The sequence below is a fragment of the Carassius carassius genome, chromosome 16, assembly GCF_963082965.1.
Source record: "Carassius carassius chromosome 16, fCarCar2.1, whole genome shotgun sequence".
Classification (NCBI taxonomy): Eukaryota; Metazoa; Chordata; class Actinopteri; order Cypriniformes; family Cyprinidae; genus Carassius; species Carassius carassius.
In genome coordinates this window covers 24,395,689-24,413,434 of record NC_081770.1, presented here as the reverse complement: position 1 = coordinate 24,413,434, position 17,746 = coordinate 24,395,689, and the positions used below count along the sequence as shown (strand labels likewise).

The following is a 17,746-nucleotide window of genomic DNA, read 5'->3' as shown; positions in this document are numbered from 1 at the left end:
AAACACTGGAGAGACACTGGGACCTAGGAGAGGAATCAATGACAGGTAAGTAGCAAGGTTTGTATAGAATTGGTGCAAGTAGCTTTACAACTGGGTAGGTTCCGTTATGCAGCTACAAGATCGGATGGTGAGTGTGACAGAGGTGTATGTGTCACAGTGTCTGGGTTGTGTTCCCTGGGTTCCCACTAGGTGTCCTCAGTTCCCACGGTGTTTATCATATTATCACTTCCTGTCTCCTTATTTGGTCACCTTCCTCCTTGTTTAGTTAATTGATTGTTTCCCCACCTGTCTCCTGTTTCCCCATAATCCTTTTGTGTATTTATACCTGGTCTGTCTGAGTCTTAGTCACGGAGTCCTTGTTTAATGTTGTATATTAATTCATGTCCGTCAGTTCTTGCCCTTGCCTTGTCTTCGTTTGGTTTGGTTTATGTTTGGATGGATGTTTTTGGTTACGACTCATGCCTGGACTGTGTATTCTCTTTGGATTACCCCCTTATTAAAGACGTACTCGCAATTGGTTCTCTCTCCTGTGTTTTCCGTAACACCGATCGTGACAGAAGGACTCCGTCACAGTAAGAACCAGCGGTATGTCTGCCTATGTCTCATCCCCAGCCACAGAGCGGGAGAGAGACGGTTTTGAGGGAACTCGCCTGGTGGTTTTCTGGGGGACCAGGGGAGGTCGCCGAGGAGGGAGTGGTCGAGAGGAGACCCAGCATCACTCTCAACCATGGCCTCCCTTCGACCCGGGTCTCGTGTGGGATAGATCAGAGCCACCGTCTCACCATGGCGGACGGAGAGGGGAGAGGAAGCGCACGTCCGCCACGGTGGCGCCACTGCCAATGATTGCCGCGAGTCCAGCGCCACGGTGCAAGATGGCCGCCAGCTCAGCGCCAACGCCCAAGAAGGCCGCTGACTCATTCTTGGATTATTTCGCTACGCTGTCCAAGATTCTAGAGATTCCCAAGACGGTCAACGTCATGGCTGCTGAGCCAACGCCTCAGCACAAGATGGCTGCCAGCCCAGCGCCACAGCACAAGATGGCTGCCAGCCCAGTGCCACAGCACAAGATGGCTGCCAGCCCAGCGCCACAGCACAAGATGGCTGCCAGCCCAGCGCCACAGCACAAGATGGCTGCCAGCCCAGAGCCACAGCACAAGATGGCTGCCAGTCCAGAGCCACAGCACAAGATGGCTGCCAGTCCAGAGCCACAGCACAAGATGGCTGCCAGTCCAGAGCCACAGCACAAGAGGGCTGCCAGTCCAGAGCCACAGCACAAGATGGCTGCCAGCCCAGAGCCACAGGAGGCCGGAGGCCGAGGCGGTGCCCGATGCTGTTCCGGAGGCCGAGGCGATGCCCGATGCTGTTCCGGAGGCCGAGGCGGTGCCCGATGCCGTTCCGGAGGCCGATGTTGTTCCGGAGGCCGAGGCGGTGCCCGATGCCGTTCCGGAGGCCGATGCTGTTCCGGAGGCCGAGGTGGTGCCCGATGCTGTTCCGGAGGCCGAGGCGGTGCCCGATGCTGTTCCGGAGACCGAGGCGGTGCCCGATGCTGTTCCGGAGGTCGAGGCGGTGCCCGATGCGGTTCCGGAGGCCGAGGCGGTGCCCGTTCCCGATGCGGTGCCCGAGGCCACTCCCGATGCGGTGCCCGAGACCGGTCTAGAGTCAGGGCTAGTTCCTGTTGACCTTCCAGAGTCGAGTCAGGTTCCAGTTGACCCTCCAGAGTCGAGTCAGATCCTCGTGGACCTTTCAGAGTCAGGTCAAGTCACTGGGTGGCCTTCTGCTCCGCCCTGTTGGACTCCGGCATCGACCACAGGGGCGTGGTGGTCATCTGCTCCGCCCTGGGGGGCTTCCGCTCTGACCACACGGACATGGTGGTCTTCTGCTCCGCCCTGGGGGGCGCATGCCCTGACTACACGGTTGTGGTGGTCTTCCGCTCCGCCCTGGGGGACTCTGGCGTCGACCACGAAGAGGTGGTGGACCTCTGCTCCGCCCTGGGGGGCTTCTGCTCTGACCACACGGACAGGGTGGTCTTCTGCTCCGCCCTGGGGGGCGCTTGCCCTGACTACACGGTTGTGGTGGTCTTCCGCTCCGCCCTGGGGGACTCTGGCGTCGACCACGAGGAGGTGGTGGTCCTCTGCTCCGCCCTGGGGGGCTTCTGCTCTGACCACACGGACATGGTGGTCTTCTGCTCCGCCCTGGGGGGCGCTTGCCCTGACTACACGGTTGTGGTGGTCTTCCGCTCCGCCCTGGAGGACTCTGGCCTTGACCACAAGGGTGTGGTGGTCGTCTGCTCCGCCCTGGGGGGCTTCATGTTGTTTTTTTCCTTTTGTTTTTGTGTTAATGTCTGTCCCTGTTCCTTTCTGTTAGTCTGGCCCTCCGTCCCTCCCCCTGAGCCTCCACCTGTCGTCCTCCCTCCTGGTCTTTCTGTGTTGTGTTTACATTCTGGTGCCTGTTCCCCATGTTTTTCTTTTCTGGTCCTCCGTCCCTCCCCCTGAGCCTCCACCTGTCCGCCTCCCTCCTGGTCTCTGTTTTGTGTCTGTCTTGGAGCGTCTGGGAGCCACTCCGTAGAAGGGGGGTACTGTCACAGTGTCTGGGTTGTGTTCCCTGGGTTCCCACTAGGTGTCCTCAGTTCCCACTGTGTTTATCATATTATCACTTCCTGTCTCCTTATTTGGTCACCTTCCTCCTTGTTTAGTTAATTGATTGTTTCCCCACCTGTCTCCTGTTTCCCCATAATCCTTTTGTGTATTTATACCTGGTCTGTCTGAGTCTTAGTCACGGAGTCCTTGTTTAATGTTGTATATTAATTCATGTCCGTCAGTTCTTGCCCTTGCCTTGTCTTCGTTTAGTTTGGTTTATGTTTGGATGGATGTTTTTGGTTACGACTCATGCCTGGACTGTGTATTCTCTTTGGATTACCCCCTTATTAAAGACGTACTCGCAATTGGTTCTCTCTCCTGTGTTTTCCGTAACACCGATCGTGACAGTATGCTTTTATGTGGAGGTGAGTTGAGGAGGGAATGGTGTACAGGTGCCGGTGATTAGAACTCAGGTGAGGGAGTGCATTGGGATTGGCTAATTTGTGAGCATGACCAATCTGTGACACCTAGGAGGATGTATTTCTTGTCATGTTGATATACAGTGACAGTGACTGATGTGGTGGTCATATTTCAAATCCACAAGTATACAAAAATACAGAACCTAAATAAAATAAATCAACAGCACATTTTCATTTTTCTGCATTCCATGCTATTTACGTACAGCTCACCAGTCACAGTTGGTTTTTCATTCTAACTCCAAAAAGCATTACCTGTGGAAGATCTATTTGTCCAGAAGCTACTTATAAAACACATTATATACAGTACAGACCAAAAGTTTGGACACACCTTCTCATTCAAAGAGTTATCTTTATTTTCATGACATATTTAAATTGTAGAGTCACACTGAAGGCATCAAGGGCTATTTGACCAAGAAGGAGAGTGATGGGGTGCTGTGCCAGATGACCTGGCCTCCACAGTCACCGTTCCTGAACCCAATCGAGATGGTTTAGGGGTGAGCTGGACCGCAGACAGAAGGCAAAAGGGCCAACAAGTGCTAAGCATCTCTCGGGGAACTCCTTCAAGACTGTTGGAAGACCATTTCAGGCGACTACCTCTTGAAGCTCATCAAGAGAATGCCAATAGTGTGCAAAGCAGTAATCAAAGCAAAAGGTGGCTACTTTGAAGAACCTAGAATATGACATATTTTCAGTTGTTTCACACTTTTTTGTTATGTATATAATTCCATATATAATTCCACATGTGTTAATTCATAGTTTTGATGCCTTCAGTGTGAATCTACAATTTTCATAGTCATGAAAATAAAGAAAACTCTTTGAATGAGAAGGTGTGTCCAAACTTTTGGTCTGTACTGTATATGTATATATATATACAGTACGCAAAAATCACGGTTCGGTACGTACCTCGGTTTTAAAGTCACGGTTCGGTTCATTTTCGGTACAGTAAGGGAAAGAAATGCAAACATTAAACTGCAGGTTGTTTATTACTATAAACTTTTTTTTACAATTTGTATACACTTTTTTTTAAATACTTTTTTAATAAAATATAAATAAAATAAAAAAAGAATAAGAAATAAAATACTGCTGCAAAGTTCTCCACTAATAAAATACTCTCAGTCTCAAACCAATATCATATAATAAAATATAATGAAAAATAGAAATAAATAACTATGATTACAGTGCAGCATTACCAATCCCAGCTTGTATGCCTGCTCATATTTAAAAAAATATATATCACTTTACCAGCATCAACAGTTTCAGTTTTTAGACCTGCTCAGATTTCGTTATTGCGTTGGACCGATCGGAATTAAGAGCAAAGGTCTGTTTAAATGCTGACGGGAGCTGCGTTTGAATTACAATCGTTTTTTCCTAGTTGTAGTGATGTTCACACTCACGTGATGCCTTTTGAAAACCTTAGGCCGGTGACACACTGCCATATTGCACCTGTCAAACATAGTCTATTTTGCCTAGGCTTTATATTTATGCTCAACATGAAGTATAGATATTGTTGTCATGAAGACAAGATCCTGGTCTGTCGGCGGCCTCCCTCTATGTCACCTACAGTAGCAGCAGCGCGCCAGCACCGCTTCAGGCACGATTCTGGTGTGTAAAGACACAGAAAACTCGAAGCAGCCGTCACGCAACTGACACGCAGAAGAAACGCCACGCTCGTCGCTCACGCCACGCAGCCAGAGTGTCACCAGCCTTAGAATCAGCTGCAGGGCGGGATTTGCGCCACTTAATATGTTCGTTTGGAAACACGAAAATGTAACTACGTTCCGCGTACAAAATATTGCACTCGGTCATTCGGTACACACGTGCACCATACCGAAAGCCCTGTACTGAAACGGTCCGGTACGAATACACGTACTGTTACACCCCTATATATATATATATATATAACTGGTATATATATATACATATATATAACTGGTAATAGTGGGGGCGCTCAATAAATTGTAGCGGCCTGAAGTTCATTTATTTATTTTCATTTTATTGTAATATTTTATGGTTTGCAGTGTTGAAATAAAGAAATTCACATTCAAGACATGAAAATAATAAGAAAGAATAAAAATAGAAACCCTCAAATCTCCTCGTCAGCTCTTGTTACTGAACAAATTATAACAAACTCCCTAACTGCTCATCAGGAGAGGCAACGGAGGCACAGCCTATATTTAAAATTGTAAGGTGAAAAAAATGCTTACAATTTAATGTTAATAAATAAGTTATTAAGTAAGTTATTTTTAATTAAAATAAGTTAATAATATGCAACACAACAAAATGTAACAATATCCAAACACACATCATTTTAAACATTATATACAACATTTATATTTAAATGTGTATGTTGCATGTTCATGTAGAATTTTAATAGCCTTTTTAGAGTAAAAGTAGGCGATTTCAGAGAGGCTAACTATAGCAAGCTAACTTTGAAAGCATATCCCATCCTCCCAGTAAATCACTTCTCAAAGCCTGCCTCCTCCAAAAAGTAATTGAGTAACGCACTTAAGTTTATTAGTTACTTTTTTAGGGAGTAACGCAATATTGTAATGCACTACTTTTAAAAGTATCTTTCCCCAACAATGATTACAGTAATAACGACTTCCATTCTCAGTCGGTCTGCTGTAGCATAACGGCAGTAGCGCTGGATGTAGTTACTGAGAAACGCCCCCAAATAAAGGTAACTTAAAATACTTGATGTATGTTACGTTAGGCTACCAATACATGCCAACACAATAATACATTACAATTGCCAGGTATTTTCATTTTAAGTGATGCAGAAAAAACTTTCATGACTTTGTCATGGTTAATGTACAAATAATAGTAATTATCTACCATAAATCTGTTTATTTTTATTTTATTAAATATATTTAAAACATACAATACATGTGTTCACATTTATAAGTGCATGTATCTTTGCGGACACTTTCAAATGTCCTTGTCCCATTATAATTTATTATCATTGTCTTTCATACGAACAAAGTACTATCCCTCTACTGTATTCCACAGCAATCGATTTTGCTATTGAAGCCCTTCCTGATATCACAACTTTTCGAGTGCATCGTAGCCATTCATTTATTGAAGATGTATTGTGTCTTCATTTTGCTCAATCCTTTTCCTAGTGTGCTGGTTTATCTGTTCATTTGTGTCCCTTCACATTTTGCCAGAACTCTATTACTTTCTCTGGTGACCCCGCGATTGCTGTAATGAGTTTGGAAAGGTCCGTACTTTTAGGATCATTTACATAGGTCTGAAACTGAGAAGGATCTGGAGCGCCAGAGGGATTTATGACCAACCGTTTCAGACAAGCGCCCACATATGCGTCTTCTATATTAAAGGGCTTTATGGCCTCTGAAGCCTCCACTATTTTAGGAGGAAGATCATTGGAGAAAACATATCCCATTCCAAGCACATACGTGGGGTATCTCGATTCGGGGTACAGCTCCTCTGAAACATACCATTTAGAGTTTTTGTCTCTGATGACAGGCTGGTTCCACATCAAATACCCTGTGATGTAGTTCTGTCTGGGTGTGTTGGGTGACAATAAGAGGCTCATCAGGTTCTCCGGGTTTATGTACATATCAGAATCAACCTTCATAGCATAAGCTGCTTGAGGGCAACGAGTGGCCAGCCAGTCCATGATCACCATGGTCTTTATGGTCAGATTGAAGTAGGAGTCCACAAAGTTGCTCTGCACTAAATCTCTGTGTTGTTGACTCTCTTCCTCCAGCTGCTGTTGAGTTTCAGCTCCTCCAGTCAAACCCACCAAGAACAGAGTCAGCACTGCTTTTCCCTGCACTGAGCTCTCATTCCCCCATGTGCTGCGGATGGCTTTACGAGCATTGACCTCATGGGGGGCCACAGGGACCATCAAGACCAAGAACGGATCCTGCTTACATTTATCAGGTTCATCAAGGATGAAACGATAGTTGCGTGGATGTGCTACATATTGGTCGATTGAATTTTCTTCTGTTTTAATGGACGCAGTGGGTTTTTTCTCTGTGTTAGACTTTTCATTCCTTTTTTTAGTAAAAAAATTCCAGACATTTCTTTTGCCAGACAAGCCCTCAGACACCACTTTATAGAATTTAGTTTGGTTTGCATCGTTAAACCAGGAGAGATGGAAAGTGACTGGTCTGAGAGAGAAATTGTAAGTATAAGCAATAATAGACAAAAGTAATGCCACTGTGACCAGCGCAACAAAGCCTGGTTTGATATGACACATAAAAACCCTCCCTTGAGTCAAGCAGCACCTGAGGGAAAAGAAAGAGAAACAGAAAGGTTAAAATACAAAATAATCTGACCTGGACTAGATTTAGCCTGAATGAACTGGAGAAAAAAAATTAAAATTAAATTTTAAGCTAAACAGAAATATTACAATTTAAAAAATAATAATAATAATAATAATGACAAAAGCACATAAAATGAAACGAACGAAATGAAAACTGGACAGAGTGAAATGTAGGTTAAAAAGACAATAAACAAATGAAGTGTAGTTTTTAAGTAAATACATTTAAATTAATTGGAAAAATAAATTGAATTAATAAATACAAATGCACTCAGAATTATTATTATTTATTTTTTTTACAAAATCTGTCACTGGGGTACCATTTTTCAAGAGGTACAACTTTGTATATTATTTACTCCTAAAGGGTGCATTTTATACCTTTATATATTAGTGCTTTATATTACTACTTTATGTAAATTCACAATATTTCTGAAAAAATATGTATAAAATAATATATATTTTTAATAAAATCTATTAATTAGAGATGCTTTTGATTAGTAAAATTTTATGAAACCATTCAAATGGAATCCAGAAAATTAATGGCAAAAACATTTACTTTAGAAATTGTTCAAAATAAAACTACATTTAAAAAAAATTTAACATTACAAAAATTTAATTTTTGTTAAACATTTAATAAACTGCTGTTACATTGTAGAAGTTTCTTGAGTTCAATGACTTAATGTTAAAATGGATATTAAATTAATATTAAAACTGAAAAATCAAAACTGAATTCAGAAATATTTAAATTTAATAAACTGAAAAATAAAAGTGATAGATTACATTTCTGAAGGAAAAATGTAACAAGCTGGGCCTTATTGACACAAAACTGCTCCACTGATCATGTGCTAGTTACTCCACTACACACTTTAGATCACTTCCTCACGCTTAACCTCATAAACCTCCTGACACAACACATACCCCTACACGTCATCTTTTATCTTCGCTTCCTCTCCCTTCAATGTTATCATCTCTTGACATTAACGGTGCTACTAATACTTTCTACTCCACTCTTACAGTACACCTTGTTTAGACACTGTTTGCCCCTTGTCTTCCAGGCCAGCCTGTACTACCCTTTCTGCCCCTTGGTTCTCCGTGAACATCATTCTAAGCTCAGGGTTTCTAAAATTGTATGGCACAAATCAAAAAATCATACTGACCTTAATGTGTATCAGTCACTTCTCTCTCCCTTAACTGATAATGTCTCCACTGCTAAATGTACATACTATCACACGTCACAACTCTCGCATGCTCTTTGATACATTTTCCTCCCTCCTTTGTCCTTCTCCTCCTCCTCTTTCATCAACTCTAACAGCTGACGACTTTGCCACGTCCTTCTTTAATAAAATTACAACCCTTAGTGTACAATTCTCCACACCACAAATTTTTAAGCACATCTTACCAGCAAACATACACGTTCACGTCCTTCTCTCCAATTTTTAAGGCAGAAGTCTCCAAACTCATGCTTTCTGATCATCCTACTACTTGTCCACTTGATCCTATTTCATCTCATCTCCTTCAAGCCATTTCTACTGCAACTGTACCTGCACTCACATCATTAACGCATCCCTTCATACTGGAGTTTTTCCCTCAACATTTAAAAAGCATCGTATCGTACCACTACTTAAGAAACATACCCTCAACCCAAGTCTTTTATAGAAGTACAGACCGGTGTTGTGTTCAGCAAAGTTTCTGCCTTTCTCACACAGAACCACCTCTTTGAAAGCAAGTTGTCTGGCTTCAGAAGTGGACATTCCACTAAGACTATAGTATCTTTGCATATATATATATATATATATATATATATATATATATATATATATATATATATATATATATATATATATATATATATATATATATTCTGCACCGCTATATTGTTCAGCATAAGAAGACATTTAAAAGGGGTTAAATGGGTTACTGTCATCTTCTATTTGTTTAGTTTATGAAGCAGCATCTTTATAGCTTGCATTTTTTCTAAAACTCTTAGTTCCTGTTTATCTGTTTGTCAGTTTCACTCTGCATTGAGAATATGGTTCAATATTTTTTTGCTAGGTTGCCTTTACTTCTTTAATGCTTGAGAACAATTTAAAGTTGTACTTTTTTTTAACTTTCACTCAAGTATGTTTTTGGCCAGATACATACTGATTTTGTGTAGACTCTGAGTGACTGATTTCTATTTGGTAATATTGCTTAACTGATATTGCTAAACTGTTTTCTAAAGAAAAACAAAGTTGTACTTTTTTTTACTTCCACTCAAGTATGTTTTTGGCCAGATACATACTGATTTTGTGTAGACTCTGCAGTGACTGATTTTTATTTGGTAATATTGCTTAACTGATATTGCTAAACTGTTTTCTAAAGAAAAACAAAGGAACTTCATAACACGTAACATCAAAACTTTTATCATAAACATCTTTGTTTTATTAATTTATATCATTTAGCATTTAACCACATAATAAATATTTTCATTTTTATTACGCAGCTAATTATTTTATGTATTTTCTTTCTTTGCTCTTGCTTTCTTGCACTTATGATTGTGTGGTTCCAGGGGATATTTGTCTTCACCATCACCAGAGAAGGTGATTATCCTTATTTAAAGGTTTCTAACATCACAGAAGGCAGATTAAAAGATTTTTAATATCATTTGGGGTATCAAAAAGTACTTGGTGTTACCCAGTTTTTTGTACCAGGCAAAATGTGAACTGAAAGGTGTTGGATTTACCATTTCCGACATGATCACTTGATCTAACGTTTTCGGTCAGTAAGATATCAACACAGTCTAACACTATAAAATTGCCTAAAAACAGAATATGAAAACACTTCCTCTACTGAATGAGTCTTTGTATAAAAATCACAGTTTAAACCACATATTAAAAAAAAAAAACAGGATTGAACGTACCTCTTCCGTATGCACTCGATCGCCATTACTGCGTGTTTGACTTCTTATCTGAAGGAACCAATGGCAAATGAGTCAGTTGTTTTCCCCTACATTACCTGAGTTTCTTTGTTACTTCTCTTAATCATTTAACCGGGTGGGGCCAAAGGGTGACAAATACTCAGAAAAGGAATAGAAATATCCACAAGAGAAGGAAGCTCTACTTGGCCTTTGTATAAATAAATCTTAAATATCTATTGGCAGCTGATAGTAAACTAAAAGATGATATTAAATATAAGAATATGCCTAATTATGGCAGTAGCCACCGCTGAGGTTTTCTGAGGAACCTGCTACTTTGTGCAGGATATTGCACAATGCCAAGATAAGTGCCTTTCTATGCGCTGCCTAGGTGGGCTGAAACTCTCGTAAACGTTAAAATGTCTGAGATGTGTTGTGCAAAGTAAGCACACTTCCTGTTCACAGTTGTTTCTTACCGCATTTCCTTGATAATACTTTCTGACGACCTTAAAATATGAATCGGGATCTTTCAGATGTCGAAAGAAGTGATATGTTTGAAAGAGTAGCTTTTTAATAGATATGGAAATTCGAATGTATTCATTTGACTTATCTCCAAATTTCTATGGTTTCACTTCCTTAAAGTCAGCTGAGGTGTACAAGACCCAGAAACAGCTGCCAAGTCAGCTCAAAAAACTAGATAACCGAACAGAGACATATTGTCACATTTTAGTCTAAAACCTAGAAAACTGTTGATTTTCAAAGATTCTATTTAATTTGTAGCCGAAATATTAAATTTAATAGCTGTGTTTAGGCAAATATGAATGCAAACACTCCTGTATTTTTAGGTTTATTTACTCTTGGGGAAACTGAATAATGAAACAAATCTTAGGGAAGGCAAAAGGCATCATAAGCTTTTGTATCATAACCCTAACCCTAACCTAAGTATACACCGTAGACCCACTGAAACCAATGGAGCTACAATTAACTCTGGCTTCCGATGCTTTTGGGAATTGCAGCCCTGGACATCGCATTTGCATTAGATTTGTCTTTGGGCCACATGCAGGAAAAATGACTGCATAACATTGCTTTTTTTTTTTTTTAAATATCCAAAATCCATATGCTCAAAAAAATTTTTTTAATTAAATTAAACACACAGAGAAGTTTTAATTACAGCTGGCATTTATGTATTAATGAACTATTATGCACACAATTGAGGCTCTTCAGACCAGAGATGAAGCACAGAACAAAGAGAATCATTAGCTGCTGTTCATAACATTTCAAACACATCACTAATCTGATATAACTGGAGTGTGTGTGAGCCCTGAACTGGGTCAGGAATGCTATTCCAGAGCTAAATATGAAAACGGTCTACCTCCTTTAGTGGTCTTTGCTATCCTCATTCAACTGCATTGTCACATAAATTCATGGATCCATATATTAAAAATGGTGCACTCATGTCTGAAATAGGGCTAGGAATAAGCCATATACTAAATAATACATTGAATATGGAGTGTGTTGTTGTGTCATGATGTTTTATAGTATTTACAGCTATAATTTAATATTTGGATTCATGGGCAACAACTGTTGTAATTTGTAATATTTGTTTAAAATATTTTATTATTATTATTTTTCAGTTGATGCATTAATGCATTCAGATGTTGACAAAATAATATTTCTAGTTGGATTCACACCTCTGTACTGTGAAATCTACACTGTTAGATAAAGATAACAGAAACCATAGTCACACTCACACATTTATTCTCAAAGGCCTGCTCTGCAACATAACACCAGTCGTTGATAGATTAAATAATACATATACTTCCAAAAAAACAATCTAAAACACCTTTAATAATTAAAGGCTGATTTTGAATTAATGCCATGAAATTTATAGCTGTAGTTGCTCATCTAAATGTAATTTAAAAATTACATGCAACATTCATAATCTTGCACTTTTCTAAACTCATTCGTCACCCCACACAGTTGTGTCATGATGTTTTATAGTATTTACAGCTATAATTTAATATTAAGCTACTTTTATATTTGGATTCATGGGCAGCAACTGTTTTAATTTGTAATAATTGTTTAAAATATTTTATTATTTTTCAGTTGATGCATTAATGCATTCAAATGTTGACAAAATAATATTTCTAGTTGGATTCACACCTCTGTACTGTGAAATCTACACTGTTAGATAAAGATAACAGAAACCATAGTCACACTCACACATTTATACTTAAAGGCCTGCTCTGCAACCGAAAACCTTTTTTTGTGTACAATTTTGTGTACATGCCATGAAATTTAAAGCTGTAGTGGCTCATCTAAATGTAATTTACAAATTAAATGCAACATTCATAATCTTGCACTTTTCTAAATTCATTTGTCACCCCACACAGCATTAGTTTCCCTCCCCTTTCTCAGTTTCAATCTTCAGTCTGTTTGCTTAAAGGGGCCATATGATGTGATTTCAATTTTTCCTTTCTCTTTGGAGTGTTACAAGCTCTTGGTGCATGAAGAAGATCTGTAAAGTTGCAAAGACTAAAGTCTCAAACCCAAAGAGATGTTCTTTATCAAAGTTAAGACTCTGTCACGCACTAAAACGGCTCATACAAACCGCCCCCACATGTCTACATCACTATGTGGAAATATTTGCGTAAAGCCGCCAAAATGTTACACAAAGAAAGAAGGCCTGGTTTCAGTAACCGCAGTTCGAGTTGAAGCAGTCATGTCATGGAGATGCTGTGTGTATCTAGGAGAAAGCAAAAGCACTTTATTTGTCCTTTTGAAAGTAGATGCATTTTGGAATCTTTAAGATTAATTACCACAGAACAGCAACGCATTTAATGGACGACCATTTCGTGAACTTAGGAGAAGAGGTAATTCTGACTTTGCTACGACAATCTGGCACTTCTGAATCAGCTACTGGAAGTATGTTTTTTTATTAGTTGAAGTATTTGCTATTGACTATTCAAATACGGAGTTTTGCGTTGTATATGTGTGTGTGTGTGAAAGAGAGAGAGAGCCCTTGCCCTTAACTGCCCTTGCCTTATCTTTTGCAAACATATGAGGTTTATCTCTGTGTCTGTCACACGGCTCTGTTCCCCTTTCGGTCTTGAACTGATAGTAAAACTGAGGACATTATTAACTGTCTTTACATTTATTTTGAAATAAGAAGCTCACGATTATGGAAAAGGTGTTCTTGCTGCGGTGTTCAGCCAATCACAATACACTGGGTCAGTTGGCCAATCAGAGCAGACTGCACTTGTCAGAAGGAGGGACTTTGTAGAAAACGACACATAGAGGACCTACAATAATGTACAGTATTTAAAAAGTGTTTTTTGAACATCAAAGCATGTCAATATATTCTCTTACACCAAATACACCAAATAATGATCTTTAAAAAAGAACATCATATGACCCCTTTAAAATATATGATACGAGACGATGCATATTGCTACAGTGACGTTGCGAGAGGGGGCTTGGGGACGGGGACCATTCACCTCACAAATAAAATATGTCTTATCATTTTTTATTTATTCTCCAAGTGCTAGAAGTCCATCTGTCTGTGATGAAAAGCAGTCTGTGCTGCTGGCTGTGGCAGATTACCGCTTACCTTAACTAAACCTAGTATTGAAGCCCTCGTTTTATGATTTGGATATTTAACGAACATGATTCAATCACCCACATGATCTAATTCCTAAATGACTGCTTGAGTACGATCCAAAAAAAATAATTCAAATCTGCATTCGCACTGCATCCGCTATATATGAAACATCTTTACAAAGTCTTTTGTGTCGTTATTTCTGTTACAAACATGCAAAGTACTAGGGTAAAAGTTTATAGTTTGAATATAAACGTTGTCTACAGTAGCGATCAAAATAGAGTGCCCTAATTGTATTTATTTATTGTCTCTATTGGTACAAAAATACTGACAGCCAATTAGAGTCAATCAATCCGGCAAACGCGTGCACGCCAGAATGATATATGCTTATATAAAGGAACCACTGAAAGATGCATGCTGTTTTTTCCTCAAGAAGCAGAGCTGTGCATTCCTTCTGGGGGTGGGGCTTAAACATTTTCCACAACAATTATAAGAAGAACATTCCATAAATTACTTTGATTTATACATTTAAAATACTTTTACAAATACAATTAATGTATTTATTGTTATTAATATTATTTACATTTTGAGATAAACTGTTACCTAATATTAAATTGCTAATTTACTATAATCGTAAACAGTTTTTCACACGTTTCTCTGAAAGCACTTGGGTGAATCAAATGAAACTATATACCTCACCGAAGCCATAAATTCTGGTTCAAGAATACAAAAAAATCTGGCACATTAACTTTCTGAGATGTTTATTCTGGTGGTACAAAATATTCTGCTCTGCTACTTTTTGTTTTAACCACTTCACAGTTTGTCCCTCACAAACACCTGTACTCCACACCATGTGTGAGACCAGATGAGGCCATATGTGAATGATAAAATGCTTTTCCTGTTTTCTATAATATAATGTGCATCTTCTCCATTACTCAAAAGGTTCTTTATTGCGATAAAAAAAAAGATTATTTAGGTAATTAAAATGTTATTTCCAGTAAGAAAGAAGAGGTTGTTTTAAGAACTGATCACTGAGGCGTTCTTTGGGGTTCTTCTACGGTATTGCTACAAACCATACCCTCTTTTGGAACCTTTATTTTTCTTATGTTTGTTAACATAAGTAGGCTACTTGAGCTAACACAATTTGTCATTGCTGAGTCTTCATTGCTGTTTCAACACGGGGATAACCAGGGAATAAGTATTTACTGTATGTCCTGACGTCGTAAAGATAGCACTGTGGGTGGGACTTTGAGAAACTGACAAATTATCAAACATGACGTGTGTGGTATGCACCTACAGAATAAAAGGTATACACCGTTTTTTTTAAATAGATGAAAACAGTGTCATGTAAAGACCCTTAGTTTTCCCTCTTTATAGGTGCATTCCAAACTCTTCATGTTTGATAATTTGAAGTAAGTTCAGCATCTGTTTGCGGGTGTGACTTTATAGTTAATCATTATATTTTATTGGAAAAGTCATATACATTTGGTTTTCATGATTCTACATTTAAATGATTGAAGCATTACATTTTCAAAAGAAGACAAGTTTGTTTGTTTTAAGGGTTGCTACTCTAGCAAAGCTAGTCTACTCTGTGGGGTACCTGGACCATTATGATTTTTTAAATTATTTCTAGTGGTTAAAAAAAAAGAAAAGAAAAAGAGTTAAACTTAAAAGTGACTGGTTTCAGTCTCACTGACCTGATCACCTCATCAAGCTCTTCATGATTAGAAACTTCCTAGCAGGTGTGAGTTGGAGCAGGTCGGAGCTAAACTCTTATAGTGCACAGTGAAAGAAAATACAATCTGATGTGTAGATATAATTTGATAGAAGTGCACAAAAAAATCAAAAAAAAAATCTAGTTTTCCATCTAAACCTTTTTTTAAATGAGCAAGTGATTCACATGTGATTCTGTCTGGGATCTAAGGCATTTTTAGACAAGATTAGAAATAAGATTAAAGTTTCTCACAATTCAATTATTAAAATGAAAATGAACTGTGTCACTGTGAGTCATCGCAGTGCGTTTCCCTTTTCTCAGCTGCTGCTGCTCTCTAGAGAAGTGTTTCACATCTACATACTGACAGTGGGTTGAGTCAGCACTACTACTGTGTAGAATATATAGGCTACATGCACTTTTAGAGAGCATTTGTCACACTTCTAATTTCCCCTTCCATCTTTCTATTTCTATCCAGTGGCGCAAAAATGGGGTATGCAGTGTATGCAGCGCATAGGGGCGCCAGACGGGAGGGGGGCGCCATTGTGCCAAAACATTTCTTTGAAAATATTTAATAAAATGTTTAAAATAATTAAAAAATAATGTTTGTTAAAAATATAATGTTTGTTTAGCATTATTAATTAGTAATGAGTAATTTTTATTTTATTATATAAAGTGATATCAACTGACTATCCTCGACATACTTTAAAAGAGCCGTTGCTCTGTGACAGACAGTCACATGTCAAAAATGGACAGAGGAGGGAAGCGTTCTGGGGCGCAGAACAGAAAACGTAAAAAACAACATGAGAAACAATGCCTTAAAATGAGGACATCAATGTCCAAGTGGATAAAAAGAGATTGGTAAGCTTAAAATATAATTTGTATCACTGTAAGTCTTGAAGTTAATCAACATTTAACGTTGTTGTTAGTGAGGGCATAGTTAATTAGCTATCCCCGTTGCTCAATAAATAAAAAAAGCCGTTGCGGTATGTTTGTGAATGGGCGTTTGATTTAAATTCCAGAAAAAGGAAGAGACTGTCAAAAATGATAGCTGAGCCTCTCATCACCAAGCACAACCTAGTGGGCCTTTTGTCTCATCCTCTGTTAATGCGGACAAGACCATTATGTCAAGGGACGGATGCACGGCTTTCTATGGGCTAAAGCTGCACAATAATAAAACATAAAATCGACAAAGCCCTGCTGGAACCGGACTGGACAACCAGGCTGTAACGTCATATGAACCACTCTTCGGTTCGGTAACTTTTAGATCCAACCAGTCTTCCACCGGAGCTGTTTTCGTGAGTTTTGTGGTCTACGCGCGACCATAAAATGCTCCGCTGTCACTCAGGCATTAAAGCTGTGTCTGTTCATTTGATTTTGAACTTTCTCCTCTACGTTTGACTATCTATTAGATGCGGTTTGTGAGTAAATTACCTCATCCAGATCTATTTTAATAAAAACATGCTTGTGATGGTCGGAGAGGGGTGCTTATTTGGAACAATTTTTTTTTCTTTTTTTTTCTTTTGAAAATAACGGTGTATAAAATTACATCTGTAATTTACTGATTAGGAAATAAAATCATGAACATGGCTGTTCATTAAAAATGAAAGTACTTTAATGTTTTAATCACAAAAATATATGTTTGGTAGTTTTTAACCACTAGCCTATTTCACTGTGTATATATGCAAGTAGTTTCATAGGCTACTGAAAGTTGGCATTGTAGTATATAACAGTAACATAATGGTACATTTACTCAGCAAGGAAGATGGAGAGGAGGACAATGAAGAGCAGGTGAAAGAGAATAGCAAAGCAGGTCAAGAGAACAGGTAGGAATAGACCACACAGGATTCTTTGACTAAATGTATATTTCAGACTTAAGGCATAAATATTGTGAAATATCTGGTCCATTTACTCAGCCATGAAGATGAAGAGCACAGAGAGAAAACAAATGAGCAGGTAGGAACTGTCACACAAGATATTTTGACTTAGGTTTGGTTTGGTCATGACATACTTTTTATATGTTCTCTGAGGTAGGCTACACTTCTAATGCAAGTACAGTTTTTGTGCACCAAAAACTCATAAAATTGTAAAATAATATCATTTTTCACCCTGTCTCTGACTGAAAAAGGTTTGTTTATGAATGAGAGAGCTAGAGAGTGTGGCCAAGGGTGAAAAGCAGGCATCTGTCTTTCTAAAGACAT

At 39.0% G+C, this 17,746-nt stretch overlaps 1 protein-coding gene across 2 annotated transcripts; it reads right to left on the bottom strand.

Moving 5' to 3' along the window:
* Positions 1 to 5,878: 5,878 nt before the first annotated feature.
* On the bottom strand, positions 5,879 to 10,541 carry LOC132159987 (beta-1,3-galactosyltransferase 2-like). 2 transcript variants are annotated; one of them, XM_059569680.1, is made up of 2 exons: positions 10,243 to 10,541; positions 5,879 to 7,308 (listed from the first exon to the last, which is right to left on the bottom strand). In XM_059569680.1, exons 1-2 carry the CDS (start codon positions 10,266 to 10,268, stop codon positions 6,195 to 6,197), a joined length of 1,140 nt encoding a protein of 379 aa, XP_059425663.1. In that variant the 5' UTR covers positions 10,269 to 10,541; the 3' UTR covers positions 5,879 to 6,194. The 2 variants fall into 2 exon arrangements, with proteins under 2 accessions (XP_059425663.1, XP_059425664.1); XM_059569681.1 differs by lacking the exon at positions 10,243 to 10,541 and adding an exon at positions 8,501 to 8,595.
* Between the last annotated feature and the right edge of the window lie 7,205 nt (positions 10,542 to 17,746).